This window comes from Rhodamnia argentea, chromosome 2 (genome assembly GCF_020921035.1).
Source record: "Rhodamnia argentea isolate NSW1041297 chromosome 2, ASM2092103v1, whole genome shotgun sequence".
In the NCBI taxonomy this organism is placed as follows: domain Eukaryota; kingdom Viridiplantae; phylum Streptophyta; class Magnoliopsida; order Myrtales; family Myrtaceae; genus Rhodamnia; species Rhodamnia argentea.
In genome coordinates this window covers 35,549,124-35,576,228 of record NC_063151.1, presented here as the reverse complement: position 1 = coordinate 35,576,228, position 27,105 = coordinate 35,549,124, and the positions used below count along the sequence as shown (strand labels likewise).

At 41.3% G+C, this 27,105-nt stretch overlaps 5 protein-coding genes across 10 annotated transcripts; 3 read left to right on the top strand and 2 right to left on the bottom strand.

Moving 5' to 3' along the window:
• Positions 1–580: 580 nt before the first annotated feature.
• On the top strand, positions 581–5,689 carry LOC115753896 (sm-like protein LSM1B). Of its 3 annotated transcripts, XR_007197660.1 has the most exons (6): positions 581–1,262; positions 3,015–3,083; positions 3,186–3,301; positions 3,382–3,444; positions 4,029–4,195; positions 5,640–5,689. XR_007197660.1 is itself a non-coding variant. In XM_030692853.2 (5 exons), the coding sequence occupies exons 1-5, from the start codon at positions 1,202–1,204 to the stop codon at positions 4,104–4,106; spliced, it is 387 nt and encodes a 128-aa protein (XP_030548713.1). In that variant the 5' UTR covers positions 581–1,201; the 3' UTR covers positions 4,107–4,350. The 3 variants fall into 3 exon arrangements, 2 of the variants coding, with proteins under 2 accessions (XP_030548713.1, XP_048131263.1); XM_030692853.2 differs by lacking the exon at positions 5,640–5,689 and having other exon boundaries at positions 4,029–4,350; XM_048275306.1 differs by lacking the exons at positions 3,015–3,083; positions 5,640–5,689 and having other exon boundaries at positions 4,029–4,350.
• Positions 5,229–9,117, top strand: LOC115752818 (transmembrane protein 87A). Of its 2 annotated transcripts, none has more exons than XM_030691236.2 (5): positions 5,229–5,632; positions 6,318–7,236; positions 7,764–7,859; positions 8,435–8,571; positions 8,673–9,117. In XM_030691236.2, exons 1-5 carry the CDS (start codon positions 5,418–5,420, stop codon positions 8,839–8,841), a joined length of 1,536 nt encoding a protein of 511 aa, XP_030547096.1. In that variant the 5' UTR covers positions 5,229–5,417; the 3' UTR covers positions 8,842–9,117. The 2 variants fall into 2 exon arrangements, with proteins under 2 accessions (XP_030547096.1, XP_048131262.1); XM_048275305.1 differs by lacking the exon at positions 5,229–5,632 and adding an exon at positions 5,905–6,054.
• Positions 9,118–11,299: 2,182 nt separating this feature from the next.
• LOC115752461 (exocyst complex component EXO70A1) lies at positions 11,300–14,131 on the bottom strand. Its single transcript, XM_030690696.2, has one exon. The coding sequence runs from the start codon at positions 13,901–13,903 to the stop codon at positions 12,014–12,016; it is 1,890 nt and encodes a 629-aa protein (XP_030546556.1). The 5' UTR covers positions 13,904–14,131; the 3' UTR covers positions 11,300–12,013.
• A 4,524-nt stretch (positions 14,132–18,655) lies between these two features.
• Positions 18,656–20,841, top strand: LOC115753567 (protein TIFY 10A-like). 2 transcript variants are annotated; one of them, XM_030692265.2, is made up of 5 exons: positions 18,656–18,999; positions 19,280–19,427; positions 19,635–19,897; positions 19,998–20,055; positions 20,556–20,841. In XM_030692265.2, the coding sequence occupies exons 1-5, from the start codon at positions 18,900–18,902 to the stop codon at positions 20,647–20,649; spliced, it is 663 nt and encodes a 220-aa protein (XP_030548125.1). In that variant the 5' UTR covers positions 18,656–18,899; the 3' UTR covers positions 20,650–20,841. The 2 variants fall into 2 exon arrangements, with proteins under 2 accessions (XP_030548125.1, XP_048130624.1); XM_048274667.1 differs by having other exon boundaries at positions 18,657–18,999; positions 19,286–19,427.
• Positions 20,842–22,570: 1,729 nt separating this feature from the next.
• LOC115753291 (protein FLUORESCENT IN BLUE LIGHT, chloroplastic) lies at positions 22,571–25,596 on the bottom strand. 2 transcript variants are annotated; one of them, XM_030691883.2, is made up of 5 exons: positions 25,410–25,596; positions 24,383–24,537; positions 23,852–24,014; positions 23,370–23,690; positions 22,571–23,068 (listed from the first exon to the last, which is right to left on the bottom strand). In XM_030691883.2, the coding sequence occupies exons 1-5, from the start codon at positions 25,504–25,506 to the stop codon at positions 22,866–22,868; spliced, it is 939 nt and encodes a 312-aa protein (XP_030547743.1). In that variant the 5' UTR covers positions 25,507–25,596; the 3' UTR covers positions 22,571–22,865. The 2 variants fall into 2 exon arrangements, with proteins under 2 accessions (XP_030547743.1, XP_030547816.1); XM_030691956.2 differs by lacking the exon at positions 25,410–25,596 and having other exon boundaries at positions 24,375–24,513.
• Between the last annotated feature and the right edge of the window lie 1,509 nt (positions 25,597–27,105).

The window sequence follows — 27,105 nt, the reverse complement described above, 5'->3', positions numbered from 1 at the left end:
TTTTTCCTATAAGAAATCTGGGAAGGGCAGTCGGCCGTCGGTCATCGGTCACCGTCATTGGTGGTTGTCAGCCGGTCATTGGTCGTCACCCGTCTGCTGGCGACCCTCGTCGAACGTAGAAGAAAAAGGAAAAGAAAAAAGAAAAAAAATCAAAATTTTAGAAAATTATGGAAATTGTCCAAGGTGCTTTAGCAACAAATTTTTGTTTTTTTTTTAATTTATAAGAAATAATCTGTTTTAATACTTAGTTTAATATTAAAGTATTTTAGCACTAGGAGTCAAGTCCAATATGGATTGAGTCTAGTGTGGATCTTTAAATTTAATAGTTCAAAACAAGTTAAACGTATTAATAGAGCATTGATTATTTTATATTCGATACAAACTTGATCCGACCCATCCGTTTGGCCGCTCTATTTCCTGTTATGTGTGAGTCTTATTCAATCAACGGTTAAGATTGCATTGGGCCATGGACCCCGGCCCTGGAGATTTCTCCTCGAACACTAGGAGACGACCACACCTGATTCTCAACATCCGGTGGTCCTCAAAACTACAAACATTGACCTTCTTGCCATTCTCAACCATCCCTCGTACGGAGTTCTCCTCGCAGAAGAGGAACTCCCAAGTCCTTTACCCCCCTTTCACCACCGTCGGCGTCTTCTTTCTCGTTTCTCCTGGTTCTGTCGGTCACTCTCGCGCTTTTCATTCCCAAGTTCTAGCTCGTAAATACTGCGGTGCCGTTGGATCTGAGTGTGCCCTGTCGCTTGCCCAATTCAAAGTTCCCACACACTGGGAAGTGATAGCTGGGCTGAATTCTCCGTTTTGTTTCCTTTGACGTTTCGATTTGGTAGCGAAGGCATTGGAGTTTCGAATTGGGTCGGAAATCAGGGTTTGTTTTTCTTTCCTAGTCTGGCGGATAAGAAGGAGCAAGTGTCCCCTTGAAAGCTCGTGACTTGGTTATTTATTTATTTGTTCTTCGTGTGGATAGAATTTTGTGATTAGGGTTTTGAAGGGGCCAAATCTGCGGCCTTCAGATACTTGGAATTGGTACTTTGGTGGTCTCTTTAGGTTGAAGAGAGTGGGTGTGGTCTTGGCGGGATTAAACAGGAGGAATCGGGGCTGCTGATGCCATTTGTGGATTGGCAATTGGGTGGAATTTTTTCGGTGAAATTTTTTGATATACCGAAAAGGTTTGAGCAGTGTCATGTCTTGGGCAGGCCCTGAAGATGTCTATCTATCTACTTCCCTTGCCAGCTATCTTGACAGTAAGCTTTTGCTCCAATTAAGCCATGTATAATTGTGTTTTTCGCTTGATATCATTGCATCTTCGCCAATTGCGTATTGCTTGCATGTCTTAAGGCTGAATTTTAGTGACTAAAGAGCATGTATTAGGTTCAGTAGGTCTGATGAGTGAGTCCATCAGAATGCCTTTTGATCTTGGTGTTTTCTGGGATCGTCCTTTCTTTGTATCTTTGCCAAGATGCTATTATTTATCGCGACTGTGTCGGTTGTCTAAAACTTCTTGTAATGATGCTTCAAGTGATTTATTATCTGACGATTCAGTGCTACTAAAGTTAAAAAGTTTATAAGGTTGAGGTCTTAAAGCAAGACCAGAGTGTGAGGAGGATGTCTAAGTCGAGGGTTGACTTTTACTTGATATCGAGTTATTAAATGTGGTGTGGAAGAAATGCATTTGCCTGAAAAAATGATACAATGAACTATTTTTCCCAAAGAGAAAAGACAAGTTGACTCAGTTGAGTGAGCAACTGCACTTCGAAAATCGGTTCATGTAACTTTTTCCTTTTCAATGCAAGCTCGCGCTTTTCTAAATCTGGCAAACACATAAGTGTACTTCATATAAATCTGTTGCCACGTTAACATGCCTGAGAAATTCTTTATTTTTGCCCCTCAACAGTCATCCTAGTCGTCATCATCGTCTTCATCTTAACCATCTAAAAATCCTTAGCCTTGAGTTTTTTAAACTCTATCCCAACCTTCTATTCTCCCAACAAAGAGATATTACGATATCTAAAAATGTGTAAACTTGTTTATGCCATTGATAAATAGATTTGGATAGCTATTGATTGTGAGTATCCAGGAAGTACTTGCCTTTCATTCTTTCCTTCTAGTTGATGTGGCAATTTCTGTTTTTGTTGATGTGTTCATGTAACAATTTAAAGTTCCATATAGTTGAAGGATTTTGCACATAATAATGCCACAGCATAGCAATAACTAGTTAAATGTTGCACTGCCATTGATTGATGGCACAAACTGCTTGATGTTGGTGGGGTATATATGAGACTGATCTTGCACTTTTACTGTAGTATTGAGAGTTTTTAAAATTTGAGATAGAATAGAGAAAAACCTTTAAGTGTAGGTATTTTCTGATGATTAGTCAATATTGTGCTTGTTGTGATTCAAGGTTATTATAGTCGAGATCCCTCTTAGGACGGATGGGGTTGTACAAGGGAATTGAGATCTAGCATCGTAAGATCTTAAAAATCTAGACAAAAATATGAATTTGGAATTTTCATTTGAAATTTGCTGATTATGATAACCTTTGAGATCAAAACTCTAAAGGGTATGACTTTGAGGCTTATGTCATCTCTAAACTAGAATTAAACAAATCTAAATATTTCTGTCACATGAAATATCAAGATGATTGTAAGATATAAAAATTGGATCAGTAGGACGGTACGAATTTACACTTTGGATTGGGATCATCTAAATATCCTAATAAATTAAGATCCTACCGATGACTTGGATCACCTCTTTCGTTTTGACTAGATCAGGATCCTAACAGCCATGTTATGAATATTAAATTACTTCAAGAACTATGAAAAGTCTATAAAAGTTCTGCTAACGCTTCTGAATGTCTCGCTTGGAGATGTATCTAGTCATTGTTTTTTAGTGTCATTTGGTAGTCAAGCTTACTTTTGCTTAAGATGAGTATGAGATAGTTTATATAAGGGGAAGCCTTTTTCCTTGGTGCTCACTTGGTGGTATTTATTCCACAGAAAAACTTCTTGTGTTGCTGAGGGATGGACGGAAGCTCATGGGGATACTTCGTTCGTTTGACCAATTTGGTAGATTGTTAAGCTTGTTTCTCGTGTTTATGGTGCCATTATCAACTTGGGTTGAGATGTCTCATGATATATGCTTTTGACAAAATGGATTCTTTCATGCAGCAAATGCTGTTCTTGAAGGTGCATGTGAGAGAGTCATTGTTGGTGACCTATATTGTGACATTCCTTTAGGTCTCTATATAATTCGTGGGGAGAATGTTGTTTTAATTGGCGAGCTGGTAGGAGAAATATGTGATTCTTTCTATCCAGTAGGAGTATTCTATTTCATGCTTTTAAGGTTTTGCGATTGTTTTCGTAGGACTTAGAGAAAGAGGAACTCCCCCCGCATATGACTCGTGTCCCAGTACCAGAGATTAGAAGGGTAAGCATCTGGAATTTTTTCTGACTTTTTATGATTGAGAAATGGTTGCTTCTCATTTGGGATCTGCTGTCATTTATTTTAGTATTCAATGTGGGAATAGATCTATTGTCACACTGTTCTTTTTCTCCTTCGGGTTTATAAAATTGTGTGGCAACCTCATTACACAAGGATTGCTTCAGGCCTAGTTCTGTCACTGACTTTAGGTGAACATCTGCTGGTTTTTCTTTCCTTCACCAAAAGCCAGTATTCCCAGAGTTTTTATAAGACAGTTCATAATTGTCAAAATGGCAGGTAGATTTGAACTGTTTCATCCAATAGCCTGAGGACTAGTCTAATTTAAATTAAAGTAGAAGAAGCGAAATTTTTTTGGTTGGTGGAACTGCTGTCGAGATGGAAAGAGTTGGTCTTCCGTGTGCTTACGTGTTAATAGCAAAGGTTACCCGGGTTGGCATGTTACTGTTCATACTGGGGACATGCACTTAGCTATGTGAGATACGTCATTTTTTGTGAAATTTCCTTGCGATCTCGTCTAAAAATTTTATCATATTCTTGAGGATAATCATGTCTGGTTTTTACAACTGTAGGCACAGAAGGCTGAACAGGAAGCTTCGGACCTCAAAGGCACCATGAGGAAAAGAATGGAATTCTTGGATCTGGATTGACGTATGCTGAGGATCGATTGGTTTTTTTCTCATCGGCTACAGCCATGTCCGCAAAGTTTTTTGATCGCGGAAATTGGGTTTACAAGGCTGTTCTCTCTCTCTCTCTCTGTGGGGGACAGATGACTCTGCATTCAAAAGTTTGGTATGTGTTGTGATTGCGATTTGATTGTAGAATGATCATTTCCCATAAAAAGGGCTTACGCTTGAGAACTTGAAGTCTGAAACTTTGGTGGTATTCAAGTGATGACCGACATCATCACGGGAGTATTCTGTTTGGCAGGGTTTGTAGATCATATATCGCTATTCGGATCCCTCATGGGGTTGAGCATGTCATGGCCAGCCTTTCTCATTGATCCTACTATGCTTTTATGGGTGCGCGCACGAATGTATGAAACGGAAGCCTGGCTTGTGATGGCAGTCTCTGTTTTTTCTTCCTCAAATCCGTTATATGCAGAGCAAGAGACCCTCGAGCGCAACTAGTAGATATGTATCAGGACTCGCCTCTAAACTTTCCCTCACAAAGTTTTGAGTTGAGATAGAGAGAGTCATTTCACCAGCAAAAGCGAGAGGCCTACTCGATCTGTTGCCCATCACTTTCAAGCCTGGAAGGAACAGGGTGAATGTTGGTGTTGTCCTGAAACGTCCGACCCTTTTAAGAAGAAAACGGCAGCTATGGACAACAATCTTCAGACGAGAAGAAAAGAATAAACACGACTGCCATGAGCTCTGGGCCGGTTCGTGGGCCTGGCCCACTAAAGCTCGAAATATTGGGTTTTTGCTTCTTCTTCTTTTCCCGGGTTTGGGGAATGACTCGGGCGAGTCGTGACTGTGAAGTTTACTGCAGGTGAACCGACAGGTCCGACACCATTGACTTCAGCTTCTAACTTAGTACGAAGGCGTTCATGCCCAAGGAACCATCCTCCGTACTCGCTTCTACAGCCAAGCGCAATCATCGCCGTCCATTTAGAAACAAGGGTCCCACGAGAACAACGTACATAACGCGACGTCCTTTCCATGAGCGGCTGGGATCGCCGAGAGTCCACAATTTAGAAAAACAGACCGGACACAGCTAATAACCACCCGAAGCATCTCTCTCCCCCGGCGACTGCGACTTCGACTCGACGCACACACTCAAACTCTCTACTCCTACCAGACCAGATCCGCCCGCACTCCTACTCGCTCTCTCTCTCTCTCTCCCCGTGGACTTTTTGCGTGTTGAAATTGAATCACCGTGACCAGCTGAGCTGTGAGGACCCTGGTCCTGAAGCTTCCCACCGAGATCGCCGCTGAAGCTCCCTCCTCCAGCTCCCGATGTCTCGGCCCAACGGCTTCCTCTCGGCTCTTTCGCTTCTCTGCGCCTCCATTTGCCTCTCGTACGGCTCGGTCCACGAGTACAACGGCGACAGGTTCGTGAGCAAGGGCAACGCCTTCTTCTTCCACGGCGGCAGCGAGGGAATCTACTCTTCTTCTCCGACTTCTAGTCCCAACGACACCGCCGTTCCTTCTAACGGAGAGTCCTTTATCAAGTAACGCCCGATCTCTCTCTCTCTCTCTCTCTCTCTACTTGTTTCGAGCTTACTTGTTTTTGCGCATTCGTAATGTGTGTTGGCTCCGTTGTGCTGTTCGACGCTGATTTTGCAGAGATCGGTGCCAATTGTGAAATTGCAGCTTCGAGCATTATTGTGTTAGATGTGAATCTTAGGATTTCTTGGGAAGATTTTTGGTGCTGCCAGTTTGTTTGGTTAATCGCTGATTCATTTCTTACTTGAATGCTTCGAGTGGAGGAACTAGTACTGGCTTTACAATCGATGTTGATTATTAATGACAGATCTGCCAGTCATCTGTGGTCAGCAATTTCTAAATATTGCTCTTGAACTTCTTTGTGTAACGCTAAGCGCCAATTCTTTTTCTTCGAGTGGGAAGCTAGGAAAAGGAAGATGCTGTTTCAGTAAGTTTCTGAAATAGTGCCTTCTCGTTAATGTCGCCTTATATAGTTCAACTGAATCTGAAATCTGACGAACTTTGACATCTTTATTGCATGATGGGTGGTGTGGTGGGGGTAAACTAACCAACTTTCTGCTTGACTTTTTTTAGCTTGTTGTTGAGTTACAGGGGAAGTAGATCTCAGCAGAACTCTTTGTAACCCATGGGTTTCTTGCCTTTAAATCAATTCCCAGTTTAGTTGCACTGACACAATGTTTACTTGAACAGATTTGAAAAGATTAAGTTCCGGAGACCCAAGGAATATGCAAACTCTAGTTCCGAGTTGATACAAGCCATTGTTTTTGAGGTAGAAGACAGAGAGACTATTGGGGGTTCAGCCTATGGTGGTCAAAAAGCAGTCTGCTGCACAGCTGATCTTGCTAAGCTGGGTGTCTGCAAGCGGGGTCGGATCATTCACCGACCTTCTTTGAAGAACATTGACTGGCCGCAAGTGTTTGGCGTGTCATTTGGAATAGATGATCAGGTTGTGGCTATGCCTGCAAAATTAATACCAATAACAGGAACTGGGATGTATAATTTGTATTTTATCCACTGCGATCCAAATCTCAAGGAGTTGACTATTGAGGGGAAAACAATTTGGAAAAACCCTACTGGGTATCTGCCTGGTCGAATGGCGCCTCTCATGATCTTCTACGGTTTCATGTCCTTTGCTTTTGTGATACTTGGAGTATTTTGGTTCTCTCAATATGCTAGATTCTGGAGAGAAGTTCTTCCACTGCAGAACTGCATAACCCTTGTAATAACCTTGGGCATGTTTGAGATGGCGTTGTGGTACTTCGACTATGCTGAATTCAATGAGACTGGAATCAGGCCCATTGGGATCACCGTGTGGGCAGTTACTTTTGGGACTATCAAACGTACAGTTGCACGTCTGATTATTCTGATGGTTGCAATGGGCTACGGCGTTGTTCGGCCTACTCTAGGTGGGATTACCTCCAAGGTCATTATGCTAGGACTGACCTTCTTTCTGGCATCTGAAGTCCTTGAGTTGGTGGAAAATGCTGGTGCAGTCAGTGATCTTTCAGGGAAAGCAAGACTATTTTTGGTTCTTCCAGTGGGTCTCCTGGATGCTTTTTTCATCTTGTGGATATTTTCTTCCCTCTCTGCAACTTTGAGTAAGCTTCAGGTACTTGGTTCAGACTTCCAAGTTTGTTTCTTCTTTGATTGCAAATTATATTCATTTTATTCAAGCTTTGATGTGTGAGGTGGTGCATCCTTCTTTTATCACGATAAAGATACTCCATCAGAGAAAGTAGAACATGAAGTTCTTCGCATATCCAAGTTCTGTCGTGATGGTTTTGTTCTTATGTGGTCCTACGTAAAGAAATGAAACTAAACATGTTGATACATATTCTTCTCAAAAATCATCATCACCACTATGTTGAACTTGGAACTTACTGACTTAGAAAATGTCAACTGTCATCTGTTTCCGTGTGTAGTCAATTGCGCTTGCTGCATCCAATCAAAATAGGCTTATCTGTTTGATTCTCACTGATTGACCCTCAATTCCTTCTCCTTGGCAATTGTGGTGGTAGGCCTGGTTTTAGAAATGCTGCATTGTCTAATGCCATGCTGATCACTCATATTGATGCATAGGTTACTATCTCATACCTCATTTAGTAACTTAACTTTTGCTTGCTGATACAATGACAGGCTAGAAGGATGATGGTTAAACTGGACATATACAGGAAGTTTACGAATGCTCTGGCAGTTGCTGTGATCGTATCTGTTGGTTGGTTATGCTACGAGGTAAAAAATTAGATCATCATGCGTATGGATAGATCTACTTTTCCAAGGACTTAATTGGATAGGTTAATGATTCTTCATTGGCAAGGAATTAATGACAACATAATCCATCATTGTAACATGTTCTATTGAAATGCCTCCATTTAACAAGTTTATGCCTCTGGATAGATAGGCAAACAGAAGTGGGCTCATAATTCTTGCATGATGTGACAGTTGGAGGTCCTTTGGTCAAAGCTCTGGACACTTGTACACCTCTCAATAATAATCAATTAACAGTTTGAAGTCTAGCCAAATCCTTGCTTGTACTTGAGAAACAAAGTTAGATTCTTTATACATCATATCACGCTTTGGGCTACAAGCGTGAGCTTTTAGGTGGACTGGAAGTGGCCACATAATATCAACAAGTGTTAGTCTTCTTATTGTTTGACGTCAAACAACGCCACGGTTTTCAATTCAGGCACTAACATACGAATACTACCCTTGTTGAATGTGAGGAAAAAGTGGAAGAATATATATTTCACCCTCTGCATGAAGTTTACAGAGTGTAACCATTAAAACACTTGACTCATTGCTTGCAGCTCTATTTCAAGTCAAAGGATGCCTACAACGAGTTGTGGCAGAATGCATGGGTCATTCCTGCCTTCTGGCAAGTCCTGTCATTCTCTCTTCTCTGTGTGATATGTGCTCTTTGGGCACCATCTCAGAGTTCAATGCGGTAAGGAAGAACTTTCCTTACCTCATATGTTATGTCTTGAAAACACCCACTTGAGCTATAAGACATACTACTTGCTTTTGACTTTCACCTATTTCTTGCAGATATGCTTACTCAGGAGAGGCAGGAGATGAATTCGACAAAGAAGAAACCAACTTGATACTTATTAAGCCATCGCCCATGCCATCGAAGGATGTCCATAGTGTGCAGGATGCTAGGGCCATGCACGGCGGCAATGGAGCAGCAGATGGGATGGAAGAGAAGACAGAGTGAAGTAGCAGTTGAATTATGTTGCTGTGAGGAGGTTCACTTGTTAATCTTTTGACTGTCGGCGACAAGACATAACAGTTCGTTAGCCTCTCAATCATACCAAGCGCAAAAGTTTCGTACAACAGGTTCTTGCCATGGAGATCTTCACTGAAAATCAATGTGCCTCATTTCTTCGTTGATCTTTTACTCTCATTTATTTGTTCATCCGGTGATCGCTTACCTTACTGACAGTTGTTACAGACGAGAAACAGAAAATGAGTGCCAGTTGCGTTGAGCTCATCTTCTTACGGACATATGGTCCTGTTGCCAGCATAATTTGTCAACTTATAAAGGGTTAGCGATCCTTTTTGGCTGTGAGGCTCAGCAAACCCTGATAGTTCATCTCTGGGAAATTTGCCAAATCCTGCATGGAAGGATATAAAATGAGTTAGAGGACAATAATGTGAAAGAAAAGGGGCTTTGAGGATTTAATTGTATAACCGAAAAGGCAACGGGAAGGGCAAGCACACTTGCAGTCTGAAAACAGTGATGCATTTGGATTTTTCAGGTCATGAATAATACTGAAGTGGGTCAATTCGCCGTGTTAACAAAGATGTGGGATGCTGACGAGCTGCAAAGGCATCTGATGCGTTAAGCCCATTATTTCCTCGGACATTAGCGTCACATCGATCATCAGGCTAAATTCTGGCAATTTTATCTTATCGTTGCCCACTGCCAGTTCCGACAGAATTGAGAACATGCTAAGCTGCCTTTTTCTTTCTGCTGTTATATTGTTTACTCGCGAGATAATGTTAAATTAAATTGTTTTTCACAGCTCAGCCTAGTTCGAGCTTTGGTTGCATTCAGCAATCTGAACTTTGGGGAAGCAGTGCACATATGCTTTAGCAGATAGCACCACAAAATTTGTTGACGTCTCTTCTCTTCCATACATCGACATTGCAAGTTCATATTATCCAGGGACCAAAGACGAAAAGAAAGAAAGGTAACTCCCAAGTGACATCTGAAAGCGGGGGGACCAGGATGGGGTCGGCGTGTTGGAGAAAGGGAAAATGCAAATTCAAAAGTTTCTCTCTTGTTTTACATCAATTTCAAGTCTCCATATAATTTGATCGTCACTCGCGCTAATTTCGCACTGGGACAATCATATCAGTATTGACACAAAAACTTCAAATTTTGTCCGTATCATTGGCAAAAACAACGGAGATAGTTTCGTTATCCTTTTTCAGCTCGCCAATGTTGGGTCACCACAGTATATAGTATATTTGTGTCTCTTTCTGGTTCTGGAGTTTCGCACATACCACAAAAGACATTGTACCTATGTATGACCTTAAACTGCTTCGTTTGTTGCCTCATTCGGACATCGGGCTCCCTCGGACGTAAAGCAAATAGAGGATATTCCCTATATCCTGAAAAGGAAAAGATAATATTGGCAACTAAGGAAGGTGATAGTGGAGAAGGTAGACTCTACTTCATTTTCGGATGACTACCGCCGGACAGGATCATATCGTAGCGACTAGCGCCTGAAATATATCATCGGAACTTCAACTCTTGCGTCGTTGACCTATGCTTCACACAGTGTGTGTAACCGACTTGTCCGCAACATATCCCTGTAACATAGTATATTCGTGTCCCTTTCTGGTTATGGGGTTTCACATTCGACAAAAGAGATGATGTGAAGTTTTGGTGCAAATTCGACCAAAGACAATAAGTCTCAGTGCAATTACATTCAAGAAGCTCTGTATCGACTTCTCTCACCGCGGGGCACACTTGAGAATGACACCAAATGAACTTGGTCCCTGCTGTGTCTGTCTTTCCGACAGCAAGGAAAATAGGATTCGTTGCACCATTTTCATCTTCAATTTTGATAATTTGCGTCAAGAACAGAAATTAAGATATGCAGTTTTTGGCTGGCAACTACAGCAGTCACGACCTTCGCACGCTCCAGCGACTGCACGGGTACGAGAGGCGGGATAGCCCTTAAAAGACAGACATTTCTGTTTTGCATCCGAGAGACGGCCACAGCACATGGATTTAGCCAAAAGCCGGAGAGCGAAATTTATAAACGAACACAAGTGGCAACTCCCACGAAAGGGAGTAGATGCAGGGCACTCGCAATTTGATCATGATAAACAGTACGGCTAAGCACTGTGAGTTCTCGATGGCTAGCGGGACACAAATTCAGGAGTCAAAACTGAAATTTGTACCCCGACTTCGCGACATTGATGCTCAGCCCACATGTGATATGCTTTTGCAACCAACCTCTGAGAAAATATGTCAGTTTGCCACATTTGACTTCGAGAAGGCGTTTACATAGTATCTTCTTAACTAAGTTCAAATATCGACTCCCTTAAATGTCAACCCCACTACATACTGATCTGAGCTTGACGACCAGTAGCATCAGAATTAGTTTTTCCATGGTAACTCAACCTTATTTGATCTTTAAACAAATTGCATCTGATCCAAGCAAACAAAACGTCATTCAACATATATGAATCCAGCGACTAGTACAGCAGAAAATTCTAAGCACTGGAATCCGTGTAGCGTGAGGAAATGCTTCAGCTCACCATGGCACATCTCTGCACTCTGCACTAGATACCAAATGTTGCTCTGACAAATGACACGACTGGCTTTTATTCTATCAGACTATTTCACCATCCAAGGGTCTACAAACAAGTATAGCATATTGCTTTATAACCCTCTATGCTCAGCAACATTTACCAACTTGGTGAATACATAAGTAGAAAATGTAAAAAATTATTCCGTTTTCCTCTATGCATCTACTCGGGTTTGAGACCATAGCTTGATCTCAAAGAAATCTGAAGCTGAAAAAGGAAAATTGTATCTGATATAAGAAGAAAAGAGCAAAGCACACATACAACAGTTACCATATGAACAAATGAAGCATAATCAGAACGTGGTAATAAAACAAACAACAGGCTTGCATCAAAGAAGCACTCGGGTGAGCGTAGGCTATTCTGGGGACCGGTACCGGATCTTGCAAGTAGCGACCACTTAGGATCTCTTCCAATGAAACTGAATTTGACTGTTCTCCTCAGTAAATCCAAAGGGCAAACGAATACCAGGGCGGCCATCCCGTCATCTTCACCCAAATGCTCCCCAAAGAATTCAAAGAATGTGTCCTAGATTCTAACTAGCAAAACTCCACTCCACATCATCAATGGGATCTCCTCCTCAGGTGCTGAGATACAGGGTATCCCTCGAAGAAATCCAAGACAGCAGTCTCCAAATCCTCAACTGAGTACTTTATATAGTTCTCCGGGTGCCTCCCGCTTTCAATATGGCTTCTGAAACGCCCTAAGAATGACCTGTAAGCCGGAATCAACTTCTCCGATATAGAAATGCGAAGCTCCTCCCTAAGCTGAGGGTCAGGCACAAGCCATGTGGCCTGAGTCCGATGAACCTCATCAAACATGGCATTGAAAGCCTTGAACCTCTCCCTAAGAGCATTTCTTGACACCCCAGATGAGAAGCCACCGCTGGCATGTAGGCCCTCATCTCTTAGGCAATACAATACACTAACCCACGTTGCTCGCTGGTAACTAGTCGCTAACTGCCTAAACTTGCCGGTCATCTTCCTCAGATAATCGTCACCAATCATTTCCCTCAACTCCGGTGACCCTTTCACCTTTTGAACAATGTAATGTACATTGTTCATCATAAACAGGTGTGCTAGTGAGTTATCTCTATAGTGCTTGGACTTGCCCTCCAAATTAAATTGCAAGATCACAATAATCCAAATCAAATGAAGCGCCAGAGGGCTCTTCCCTTCGAATTCCGCAAACTCCATATCCGGGATCGTAGGATCGCCTGAGTACCTCGAACCCGTCGACGGCTTCGACACTATGAGCCCGGACAAGGTCAGCTTATAATCCGATATCAAACTGATGTAGTTCATCACATACCTCGTCAAGGGATGAATCGTCCCGCCCGGCACTGGGACCTGCGATGGCTCCCGCAGCACAGCGTTCTCAAACTCGGACAGAATTCCCCGTGCGGCCTCCCCGAGCCGGGACAGAATCTCGGCCGCCTGAACCCGTATTGACTCGGCCGATTTACACTGAAAAACTACATCAATATCCGGAATCAAATCCATCAGAGCATCATGGAGGTCCAAAATCTTGAACAGCTTCTCGGGTGACCTTCTGCTGATGCTAATGGCCTCCGCGAAATTAAACAACTGTAAAGCAGGTCCCTTCACAGTCTCCATAAAGCAAGCATCCTCAATTTTAGTACCAATGCCGTAGAAAATCTCTTCGCACAGCTTCTTCTCACTTGCGAACAAAACCCTAATGCAAGCCTTCGCGGCGCGAATCCACCGCCTGATTTTCACCTCCAGAGCGTCCCACTCAAGCCTCTGTATATCCCCAATGCTCAGCTTCTCAAACCCTAATCTTCTAAAGCTCGCGTCAACGGCTGATTTCCTCACGCTTCCGTACACTTGAACGCACTCACGCAGGTAACCGCACGAGATCATCCTCTCCGCGATGCATCGGAGGTCGTAGACCGCCTCAGATGGCACGAGATCAATCTCGCGGATGCTGCTCGTGGACCGATAGCTGATGCTGCTCCTCCTGCTCGATTCGGCCTTCACTTCGTCGGAGCTCAGATCCAGCCCCTTGTGCGTCGAATCGTCGTCGACGTAGAGGTGGACTTCGGCGCCGTCGGCGGAGGAGATCGAGGAGTGGACCGAGGAGGACGACTCGGTCGTGAGCGAGTCAGCTTCGAGTGGACTGGTGTGACTCAGGAGGATGTTGCGGAACTCGTCCTCCAGCCTCGCCATGGCGATCTGGACCGTGGAGCTGACCTTATCGCCCTGCTCGTCGCCGCCGCCGCCGCCGCCGCCACCCTCCGACAGGCTGACGGACGACATGGAGCGGTGGAGCTCGTCGACGGCGCGGAGGTAGCGGTCGATCTCGTCGCGGTGGGACTCGAAGATCATCTTCTCCCGGGCGTCCTCCGAGGCCGTGGAGTCCCAGCGGAGGATTAGCTCCTCGGCATCATCGATGGGCATGGGGCTGTGAAGGGATTTTTCCGGCGAGTCCATGATCGGAAGCCGGAATCAAGGAAATTAGGAAAAAAGATTGGATTTTCAAGAGAGTTAACGTTGGGTATTGGACAATTATTGGGAAGATGAGAGAGAGAGATAGAGAGAGAGAGAGAGAGAGAGAGAGGGGAACTTTTTCTTCCTCGACTGCTGTTGGCTTATCTGCAGAGAAGAAAGAGTTGATACCGGCGCTTGCGTTTTCTTTTCTTTTCCACTGATTGAGAGAGAGGGAGAGAGAGAGTTCCTTCTTCTTTAATTTTAGGCAAAAGGAACAAGATATTCTTTTCTGGGTGTGGCGATGCAGCTTAAGATTTTTCTATGTCTGAAATCTGAGTCGTGGAAATGTACGAGCAGACAGAGGGAGACTGGTTTTTTTGACTTGACACCTGTTTTCTCTTCCTGTATGGCGAGAATTTGACAGTTGACCTTTCGTCCGCCGGGGATGGAATTTCCGGCGGAATCGCGCCGGGGACACGTTCTGAATCCGCTTCCTGTATTATGAGACAGAAAGTACGCCCGACCTGCATCTCCGTCCATTGGGCACTTGAGCTTTGAAATCTCCTCCTCCTCCTCTTCTCTTTCCTCTTCTCGATTTGCTTATCCCTATTGGGAAGAAACGGGCAATACTTCTCCACAAATTAAGACCAATTCAGGATCAAAATCTTCCTCGAAAATAAATCGGCTTAATCGAGCAATAACCAACAATTTGCAAACTTCATAACAAATGAATATGATAGCGAAATGATAAAAAGACAACACATATGTTGTTATAGTGTGATAATCGGGTCCGATCGTGGATCGATACGCTCCCGCACGCATCAATTCTCCATGGTGCTTGCCGCATTAAGAACCTAATTTTACTGGCAACTGATTAACTAATTGAATTAGCTACCTCGGTTTTGGCCGTGTACGATATATTATTACCCTAAATTAGTGGAGGAACTTGAGGATCAAAAGTCAAACTAATCTGCAGATCCGTAGATCAGGACAGCATTCGCGTGCATGCTTGCTCCAGAAGAGGAAAAAAGAATTTAATGAGGCGCACGAGTGGTGCGGGGTGAGTAAGAAAAGCACGAGGAAGAAGAGGATTCGAGTCACTCCTCCATATGATCTCCCGCTTCCCATGTCCAGCCCACTGAATTTGATTTTTTTTTTTTTCTCTCTTCATCTAGAAGAGAATCGTGCAATTCTTTTCCTTTAGTCTCAAGTAAGATTAACGTTAAGGATACTAATCATCCACGTGTAATTAGGAAAAATTCAATCCTCGTAACATTGGCTTTATAATCGGTTTAATCTTCCTTCCAAAATTTCTTCTATTTTATATCACGTTCGGTGTCCATACTCTCTAAAACACCCGATTAGTCACTTACTCCCGCTTGATAGCTTCCAACTCGAGTTTTTCTATTTTCCGTGATCGGAGATTCCTCTTCAATTAAAGGGTTTTGACAATTTTTTATTTTATTTTATTATCTTTGAGGCGAATTCGAAAGTGATTAAAGAATGATAACTCATATTACAAGAGGAAGCTGTAAGCTTTGTTCGGGGAGAGTTACTGTCTATCGGCCTTTATGTTAGAATCGGTCGGTGGGCATCATCGGATCACTGAGGCCGACTTCGTCACGGGTGATAAAATCACCGGAGCAGGAGGTCCTCAAATGCGAACCCGAGCAAAAAGGGGCTCTTGTTGCGACTCAAATCTCGTCATGAGGTGCAATTTAATGTCAAGGCTTGCCTACTCTCTCTTTTTTCATAAAACTAGGGGCAAAATGGGTATAATTATTGTCAATCATTTTCTCCGAAAGCGTGACAAAAACGCTTTTCTAGAAACATCCAACCAAGCCAAGTTGGCGAATTCGAAGAAGACAGGGCTTCTTCGATCACTGAAGTACGAGAAAATATTCACTGTCCTTGGTAACAGTGTGTAAGCATGGGACTTTGTGTAAGAATCTAATTTATTATTATTAATTTTTTTTAATATTTTGGGGGTATTCGTATTACTAAATTTCTGTAAATAAAATATTATAAAATGGTTGGGGTGGGTGTACTGTTGAGTGCCAGGTGAGGTCGTACAGCATGTGAATTCGAGCCTGTAATTCTTTTTTTTTTTTCTCGAGAATTGTTTGCTTATGTTTTAAAATGAATTTAGGAGATACAGCTGTCTTTTTTGCTTGCATGGTAAGGTTGACTTGTTGGTTACAATTAGGGTGTCAGCTCAGTCTCACTTTTCAAATTTTTCTATTTACCTTATGATGCACTTTTAACTTTTATTTGATTTTCTCTTTTCTTTTTTCGTTGCCGCGATTGCAATTTTTCTTTCGCTCGGGGTCACGATGCGGAACCATCATGTTCGTCGATCGAATTAAGCTCTGAGATATAAGCTGTCTAGTTTTCGATAGTTTTGAAGAGTCGGCGAGAGTTATTTAAGAAATTGACCGAAGTTTAAGATAATATGTATTTTAATGACTGTGCAATAACAATGACAATCGATTGACTCAAATGAGTTCCAATTTCTATTTCGAAAATTCAAAATGGGTCATTTGATGTTTTTGTTTTGCCTAATTCAAAAGTTGCTGATGGACTTGGATCACCCTTTCTTCTCGGGATCGGAGGACGTGTTTTTACTATGCTGTGCTAACGAAATTCTCGATACTCGAGAGCCGTTACGTTAAAGTAGGCGGGGAATGGCTGTGTAGATTAGGTTCTTCTTTTTTTTTTTTTTTTTTTTTTGGTGGTTGGAGGCTGTATAGTTTATGTTCGGAAAGCAAGAAAAGAGGTTATACATATTAGAATATTTGGATATTAAATCACGTATTCTTCCAACAACTCAAAATTTTAGAACGATCGGTAGTGGCTCTCCAAAACCTTACATTGTATAGAGTAGGAGATCCCGAGTCCAAACTGTTCATGGCCCCTTTTTACCTCCCCTATTATATATTCCCACGCTTAATTATGAATTCTAATCCTCTTCCAGTCCATAGGTAAAAAAAAAAGAAACATACGTGCAAAAATTGTTGGGCAGGTCCGAGCTTTATAACTAAATGGCCTTCCCAGGCCCGCCAAAGGTTGTGGTCGGGGTGGGGCGAGCTGGTAGATGGCCGAGTCCCATGATGAGGTCTACCAATTTTCTGAAGTGGGAAAATAGTTGGGCCCGGCCCAATAAAACGTGCTAGCCCGCCCATTTGTTAAATTCTATCCAAAACGCATCACGTAAATTTTCATGGAAGGGCATTACTTGCCCAAGCCCGTACAATTCGAGCCCAAGAGCATAGGCTTGTTTTATCCAAGACCATTTTAGATTATGGACGAGCCTCTTTCCGTTTTATGAGCTTTGAGGCCTATAATCAGTTATATTTCTTTATTCATGTTTCCCCCGTCTTATATCTCGTTCTAATATTATCGGATTAATTAATTTTGACAATTAATAAGAGGGACTAATCATAATATCCTTCCTGTAATGACACATGTATTTCATTAAAGTATGTAAATCTGTTAACAAAGGCCCAACTGTTTGCCCTCTCTTGTTATCATATGAGAATTTGAAAGGAAAACCCAATCCATAAACTGAGAATACTCGTGGCACTCCTCCGGATTATCATCTGCAGTTTGTTTAGGGTTAAAAGATATCAAAAGAAAGAGAAAAGATCATCTAATTTGCATATTAAGTCCAAGCAAACCTTAAGCATAAAACACAAAGGAGTGGCATGAGGGTTTTCACAGTAGTACGATGATAAAACTTTCACCAAAGTGCTTCCACCAATTAAAGAACAAGATGAGGACATAAGCTGCAGAAGAAATTGATTGCATTAGTCTCAGGGATATAGCCATGTATTACGATATTAGGCTGAAGGTAATGTGTTAGTCCTACAACACGTCCTTGTACAAGGCGCTAGGCTGAGTAGCTGGAGCAATTTTCAATTTATTATGAACCCAGACGATTTATTTGAATATAGTGAGTGCTTGGCAGAGAAAGCCTATTGTGTCTATGTAAAAGGGTCCATCTACCCTCCAAAAAGGACCATTTGACTCCTCATGATCCGGTCTAGTCGACCCAATCATTATATTGAAGGATGAGACCTTTTTCTTGAAAGATAGAAAGAAAAAGGAAGAAACGAACATAGAACATAGAATGAATACCATTTCAGAAGCACATATTAGAATTTGAAGTTTGGTGTAGCTACAATCGTTGATTCTTGTAAATTCTGTTAAAGGCATGCGAATATAATCCTTTTATCCTTTTTTGTTTCCTCTTCCAGCGTATACATGTTCATCACGACACTGTCAAATGAAGTTTGTTCTATACCAACCGAGTCACAATTCAGAAAAATAACTGCGAACATAAAAGCATTGCGATCTAACTATGGTCAGAGTTTCTCAGTTGAGCATTTCACTTGACTGCGTCCATTGCTCAAACAGTAAGTGGGCCATGAAATGAGAGAGGACCCACATCACCATCATTGCGGGCGTGACTTGTACTAGTGTCACTTCTATCTTGTTAATCAACTCCGTGTAATAAGCAAGTATTTACATAGAAAGTTCTTTACGTGTTCCCTTGGTCCACCTCCACCACACGCACTCTCTCTCTCTCTCTCTCCCTGTAAGTACAGGCAGGTGAAGTGCATGCTCACGTCTCCATCATTGCTTCTTTTTTCTATTGTTTTCCCCGCCAAAAAAAATGCATATACAACACGTGCTTGAATTCAGAGAAAGATTCAGTGGATTTTATGAATTCAATGATAAGGAAAGGAAAGGAAAACAAGGGAAGCCCATCTCTCAAAAACTAATCTGGTTCAAAGAGAATTCTTTGAACATGGCCTCTCCTATATCCTTCCTGTCCCATTCCTCACCAAATCCTTGACTGGCTTAAGGAAAAAAAAGGAAAGAAGAAAGAAAACAGGAAAAGAAGAGAGAGAGTTCAGGAACTAGCTTGCCATTCATAACCGAGAGAGAGAGAGAGAGAGAGAGAGAGAGAGAGAGAGAGATTGGTTTTGTTGGTGACATGGAGAAATCAAGCTTCCAACAGATGTTCAACCAGTTGAGCCATCGTTTGAAGGAGAAGGGAGCCCTTCTTGGAATAGCTGAGAAAATGGAGGACCAAGGTTAGAGGGCTTCATCTTTTTCCAGTATATATCTTCACAAAGACGGAGGACAAAACCCTTTTTATTTGAGATTCATACTTTTATTGATGGTAAAAAAAAATGAAGAACTTTTTGTCGTGCTAAAATCTTTAATTACTCATGTTCGTTTTTCCAATATTGGCCTTTGCATTCTCTTTTAGCTATTCTTCAAGCAGTTAAACAAATAAAAAGCAAGGACTGAAGTAGTGATTCGTCTCAGTTCTAATAAGACAAATTGTCGCTAACGCTAATTAAAATGCAGCAGTAGAATCAGTTGATTCGGCTCAGCCACGACCGACAACGATGGACTTGTTGAAGAACATGGAGTGTTCAGCCCTGGCATCATCCCATGTCGGTGATCAGTCCTCCAAGGCAAACTTCATAGCGAATGCAGCACTGAACGACCTCAGGTGCAGTTTTCATACCAAAGTTGTAGATCTACAGCTTATGAATGGTACATACACTACAGTGTTGATATCGCCAATGCTAGCTGAGCTGTGATTGGGTTGGATATGTTTGGTATCCGATATTTGGGTGTCAAATCTTTTTCTAGACATTAACCATGGTGGAATTTCCTAACATACATTGTCGATATATGTCTCTCTCGCTTGTGTCAGGAAAGATGTTAATAGCAAAACGGTGAAAACTGATCAAATAACGATATTTTACGCCGGAAGCGTGCACGTCTTCAATGATTTTCCGGTCGACAAGATGAAGGCATTGATAAGTTATGCTGCAAACTTTAGCCTCGATCACATATCTGGTCATTTTGTTATGAATGGTGGTGGAAGTGACAAGACTAGTCATGTAAAACTCATGGCCAGTGCACAAAATAGCAGTGTTGGAGCTGGACTTTCCAATGCTGAAGCTGCTGCTTCTGGTAATTGAAGATAAACAGATGATCAAGCATCAGTTAGCTCTGTTAAATAGTTAAATTGCTCTCTGACGTAATATTTCTTTTTTGCCCTTTTTCGCTTTAGATCTCCCTATAGCAAGGAGGGCTTCACTTCACAGATTCCTATCAAAGAGAAAGGACAGGTGATCATTCTCCTTCATCGGCTTGAAAGGATTTGACTGTTCCAAGCTTGTTCATGGGTCCAGGTCCCCCAAGACGGGTCATCTTGTCGTGATCCACTTGGATTAGGGGCGTTTTACCCGACCCAGACAAGCAAACACCGTAAAAAATTAAATTTGACAGCTAGAAGGAGTAGTGTTACTATGGGTGAAACGACATTATCAGTGTCACACGAGAAGTTTTTTGCATGAACTCGTAATAGCAGACAGAGCAGTGGACATTCGAAGAAATAACGAGACACTCATCCAATCTTATGAAATTTTTAGCAGTATAATGGAATTGTAATGCCAATGATAGTATGAGTCTACACGCCCTCTCATTTACTAGTTAGTCTGAGCTAAAAGAGAGACCATGAGCACAAATTTGGGATGTCTAGAGGAAGTTGTTCCGCAAGGCGCAAGGCTTTTTCGAATTATCGAATACAACGCGATTCATGCTTTCTTTGCTAACACTTGTTTTTCAGGGCTTCGGCGAGAGCTCCTTACGTAAGGAACTCTCCTACTGCAGCATCCGAACACGAGGAGGCCAGTTCGACTCATCATCGACCTCGAAGCTGATTCTTCAGAGAGCCTTGAACTCAGGCTGTAGCGATGATTATAATTTGTCAGCTTTGAACTCATCTGAAAGAGTACTTGCTTTGGGTTATTTGAAGTATAAATTTGGTCCCTCTACTTAAATATCACGTTGTTTCCCGTCTTGTCTGGACGATGTAACCTGGTGTGTAGGAAAGGATCAAACCTATTATTGGGCCAATTAAGAGACTTTACCAAGAGTCCAAAGAAAATCTTATATGCGTCATTACTCATTAAGTCCTTGAAAGATTGCAACTAAAAAGGAAAAAAAAAATTCCTTTAAAGAAGCAACTTTCACTTGCGAAAAATGGTTATTTTTGTTGGAAAAGAAAGTGTGTCGGCGGGACAGAAGTGACTTCTTCTAAACTTGGAGGATAACGTTGTGAAAGAAAGTTGAGGACCACGCTGCAAGACCAGATATCAATCGAGGTACCAAATATATATATATATATATATAAAAGCCCAATTTCCTATTTCTTACATGGCTTAACAACGTTAAATCCAATTTATAAGAAATCTTTCATTTTGAGTGTACCTTGAATGTTGTAACCTGTCCAAGAATAATTTGCACAAGAAGTTTGACCGCTCGAGTTGGAACAATATGACATGACCGACCGTGGGTCACTAATCAAACTCTAGCTAGCTTCACAACTTTGTTAGGGTCATGGGATACTTCGAGCCCATTTGGTTCAGTATTTAAAGTGAGCTTTGGGACTTTAAAGTCCTTTGGCCAAAGGCCAATGGCGTTTGGTTCATTTTGCTGAAATGCAAATAGGATTTTTTCTTTCATCTAACTTTGACCTCGCTCAACTTTTCATAATTTCAGCAATGTCCTTGAATATCCTCATTTGCTGGCAAAGACCTCAGCTGTTGGTGAGCGGCCGGCGAGCCACCGATGAGCCAACCCCACACTCACCTGGACCGCGACCGAGGCTAGCCGGCAACAGCTAAGTTCCGCCAATAAATGATTTGAGATTGTTATTTTTTTTCATAAAAAAAATATTAACAAAAGTCATTTACAAAGTGTAAGTTTTACCAAAATCCATTTAGGTCAAATGTGTTTCTAAAATACATTTTACAAAATACTATTTGATTGCGTTTGGTCGTCGGGATTTCTGATCGGGATAGGATTGGATATGATAGGATAAGAAATCTAGGGATTTGGCCATATCCTATCCACTGTTTGGTGAATCTCAGATTTAAAGTCCGATATTCTCATATCCTATCCTATCATGCATTTGGTAGAAATTGTATATCAATATAAATGACATATATGCCCCTACGTGATGCTCATGAAATATTCCGATCTTATTACTATAAAAATAACATTCTCATACACAAAAAAACTTGAAAATATACATATTTTATTAGATTTTCAAACCTCTTTGCAAAAAAAAAAAAAAATGAAAATAGAAACAAATGAGACAAGAAAGTTGTCATCTTCTAAAAGTTAGCTTTTATATGACGGATAAAAGAAATTCTATCCGACCTTATCCTACCCCCCCCCTCGGATTTTTTTATCTCGAGTTATATCCCCTCTATATCCGATATTATATTATCTCGGACACCTATCAAATATGGGATAGGATAAAACATATCCTATCCCGTGTTTTATACGGACGACCAAATGCAGTTGTGTTTTGCAAAACCCCATTTTAACTAAAAGCGGTTTGCGTTTTCCAAAAGACATTCCCTAAGCCGAAGCAAACAGACCCTCCAAATATCTTCGAAATGACTTTTAAGTGCCCAAGCATGGGTATTGCCGGCTGTGGATTGCCGGATCATGTGAACGTGTCAAACATCCCACCTTCCCTTTTTTTTTTTTTTTTTTTTTTTTGAGAAATTTCCCACCTTCAATCTCTCAAAAAAAGATTAAAAAGGACAAATAGATAAAAAAAAAATTAAGTGGAGAAAGGAAGAGCAAATTTGCATTTGAATTATTCACCTCTCAGAAGTCCTTGCAAAGTAAAGATGCAGTCAGCCAACATTTCGACGTCACAAAACATAGAATCGATTGAAAAAATGAAATCAAGATCTACACAGCATGAAAGAAAACTAAACCTACTTCACTACATGTGTACAGATGCAGAACTTGATTGATCCGCAAGACAAGCCGGTTCGGTGCCTCTTAGCCGCGAGCCATCGATAACCTCTACTAAACTCTGATTTTACTACTTTACCAATCAACCAAGCTGCTGGTATTAGTCTGATTCCAACCTTGCAATGTACTGGTCATAAAATTTCGCTGCTCGCTCAAGGTCGCCCAGCTCAGTGTAGCAATCAGCAATTGCTCCGTAAGCTTCTGTATTTCCTGAATCCTCCCCCATTCTCTCAGAAATCTGCAGAACCATAGAGTGGCATTCAATGGCTTCACGAAACTTGCCCTGCCTCTGAAGTGAGGCTCCTGAAATCAAATTCAGAGATGAAGACAATCAATCCTGGTTCTACTTTCCACTTTCGTTGGCTAACTCAAATGCTACTAAAATGAAGAAAATGCTTGCAGCGGCAGTGATCAACAAGGATATATTTCCTTCAAATGTTATAAGCGACTTCTACCAAGAAGTTGGAATAATAAGAACAAAATGGAAATCCTGTTGCCCACTCACATGTATTAGTAAAATTGAACCTCATGGAATGATGGAAGGAAAAATCCATCTCATACTACTAAGATATCTAATATAGAACTCAATACGTAGAAGACACACCCATGCCTCTAGCAGCCTTTTTCTCCTCGGTGGGGTCCTCCAGAATCTGCGCTAGCTCCAAACCTTCCTTGAATTCCCTAAATGCTTTCTCTGGATCTTGATTCCTCAAAAAGTTCTTCCCAGTTTTTAGTCGAGAAATTAACTCCTCCTTCCTTGGATCAACGATAACTTCAGTTTCCGCAATTCGAGTACCCACAGGAGCATAACTCAAGCTTGGGGCATAAGATTCAATCTTAGCTTGTCTTCTTAAAGCTGCATTGATCTGGCGCAGCTGCTCATTAAGCCGCGCAAGTTCACCTCTCCTTTGTCGTGCAAGTAACCCTTTCATTAAGTTATCAAGCTATCAGGACGACGCTATAACAGACTCATGCTTCTAATTTTCTGCTAAAACTAATATCCTCTATACACACGATATAACGGAATCTCAACTTGCAAATGCAATGCAACTAGTGAAACAGATGCATATCATGTTCTATAAATACCTCCAACAGTGGCTCCGACAAGGGCTACAAAAAGCAGCGAAGGCATGTTCAGTAAGGAATCCTCAGCCTCACAGGTTTCAGCCAAAGCTTGAAAAGGTGCTGTCAATATGAGGCCATTAGTGATGAGGAGAGCCACAGCAGGGAACTTGAAATGTAATCTTGCCTGAAAACCAGAATTAACTATAATCAGACGTCACAATTTAATGTCACCAACATCACCAAGAATAGGGAATTTGAAAAGATGAAAATTTTGATCTCAAGTGCTTTTCACATTTCAAAGCAAGCATAAAAATAAGTGAATCTACGCCTCAGCCACGATAGTTTCAACAGATTATCCACACTTTCTAACCAGGAAAAGGGAGTGAACCATATAGTAAGTGTGAGCTGTGGGTTTATCTTGGTGCTGACTTGAAATGAAGTAGAACCATGAATTCGAGTACCCACATTTGCAAATTTCGCAAGAAACAAGAGAAGCAATAACAGGCCTGACAAGAGGACACAAAATTAACATGTGAAGACTCACCGGCATACCTGATGAGCTGGTAAATGTTGCATGATGGTGGTGTGTATAGGTAAAATCGGTTTCCTGCTTTGTCCCGGATAATGTATCTCAACTGGTTCACAGGAAGCATGTCCGAAGGTTGACAGTAACTTCTCGAATTTAGCAGGAAGAGATGATGGTTTCCCTGCTTCAGAGAACTAAATATTATGAGAAACAAACACCATGGTGATTTGTGAAATCTTGGTAAGCAATCTAGCCTTCTTCAGTAGAAACATAGAGTTCTGATGGGTGATACCAAATTCAACGAGGAACTAATGTTTATGGAATTGACTCTATGAAACCTTCCTATTCGTTATGGAAGGTGATGAACATGAGGTTCAAATTCATCTCAATAACACAAGACAATCAAATTTACGGTCATACTCGAGGACATACTCATGCAAATGTTGTTCCCCACTAGAGCTAATAATCCGTTAATGCCTAAAGTACATCCATCCTTGTGATCTTCGTGGGAATTCACTATTGCTACGAGCATTCAACTACATGAACTAAGTTCTCAAAGTCATGGGAATTATCACAACTAACCCACCATAACACAAGATTCGACAAAACTGTTTTCAAATCCTATTATTGTTTAGAGTGCTTCCTCAACACTCTTGATTTATACATGCCCCAGTCTTGTGCTCTCAGGAAAGATAGATTGTAAACTTAAACAACTCCGAATCGCACACAAAACATTTACAACAGGACACAGACTTACCTATGACTAAAAGCTCAAAGCTGCATCAGCTGATTTCGAGCAAAATGCAACCCAACGCAACGCCAAACGCATTTAATTCCAACAGACGGCTCATTAAATTAGCACAGGCGCAAAAATTCAAAAAAAAGCTCCGGAAAAACCCCAAGAATCATAGCTCGAGCCCTAATTTCTCCCCACATTCCACCGTTACTCGACCGATATTCAAGAGCAGAGCTACAGATCAGCTCGAAACTCTAGTCAGATACAGCTGAAAGCAAGTGAGGAGAATTTCCTCCGAGGAAGAGAGAGAAACTGACCGGACAGACGGCTTTTGACGGAGGTCTGATCGGACTGCGGAGATTGCGGCGAGATTGGCCGAGTGAAGAAGCAAGAGCAGCGGATTACAATCGCCATCTTCTTCTTCTTCTTCGTCTTCGTCGTCTGCTTCAAGAGATAAAGAGCTGATAGTTTCAGCGGGCTTTTGTGGGCGGGGCTATAAGCTTTTCGACCCCTGTTGTTCAGTAAATTACGGGGATGTGCCACTCGACGACGAGGCGTTATCTGATGGATGAGGGCCTACCTCATCATCCCTGGGAAGTCCAATCAGTGGAGAGGGAAATCGTGAGTCACTTCGACCAAATAAAAAAAAAAATGGCGGCTCAACTTTTAAAAAAAAAAAAAAATAGTAACTCAATTACTCCTCTTTTATACTTCACCAATTATATAATTTAGCTATTTGCGACTCAATTACTCTAATTTAAATAAGAATAAATGCTGCTGATGTATAATATCATCCATATGATAAACATACGCATCGTCGTGAGAGAAATGGTGAGAATCCCAAAACACTATTTTGGGGTTAAATTAGCATAAGTCATAAAAATCGTTAAATGAAAAGAACGATCAGTTTAAAGGATAATCTGAAAAGAAGGACAAAAAGAGGTGGTCGACAAAAAGGATAATTTGAAAAAAAATATGCCATTTTTTTCTCCGGATATGTCAAAATACGAGGTCTCTAGTACTTTGTTATTGTGACATGAAGTTTAAATCACATTGTAAATACTGTAATGTAAATAAAAAAATATATGATACGATCAAATTAAGGTTTACAAATTTGGGAAAAATAATTAACTTGAAGTATAAAAAAGGGAAAAATATATTAACAATCAACTGTCGGTAAAGATCTTTTATACAATAAAATGAAAATGTGAATAATTTATTGTGGAAATTAATTAGAGGACTTCTAATTAATTTCCACAATATGAGTATGGCGAATTTGCACAAAAATATCAATTTATTTTTTTATGCATAGAAAATATCAATTGAATAGTGCGCTTTTCGGGAAGATATCCAACAATTGGTTTTCTCTTACATGAAAACCACATTATTAGAATGATGAGATATCTCTCAATTGTTGAGGAAACAAAACGGTAGAAAATTAGATGGTTACTAAAAAGGAAAAGGAAAACTTTGTGAAAAAGGGAAGCTGAAATATATGGAATTACAAGATGATCTTGAAGAAAATTCAAACTCTCTAATAGAGAGCAGCAAATGGAATGGAGAGAAGAAATCATTTTGCTCTCGAGAAGATCCTATATAAGTACCTTTTGCTCGCTTTTTATTAGGGGTGAGTATGGTCCGGGTTGGTTTGGTTCCTCTAGAATCGAGGACCAGATTGATTGGCTTGACTCTTTGTGTTCGAAATCAAATACCGGATCGTACCAAAGCCAAAAAGTTTTTGGTGCAGCACATGAAAAAGAGTTAACGAAAAGTACTAAATCAAGAAAGTGCAGTCAAGGAACAAATCCATACGGATGAACCTTTTAAGCATTATGGCATGGCCTTCTTTGATAAACTTGCACAACACGAACCAGTATGAATAATCAAGTTGTGTATTTAAAAAAAAATAAATGAAAAAACAATTTATCGGTCTGGATGGGTGGTTTATCGATCCGATTTCCTCTAGAACCGGGACAGTCCGATCCGAGCGGTTCCCGATCCGGTCGATCCATC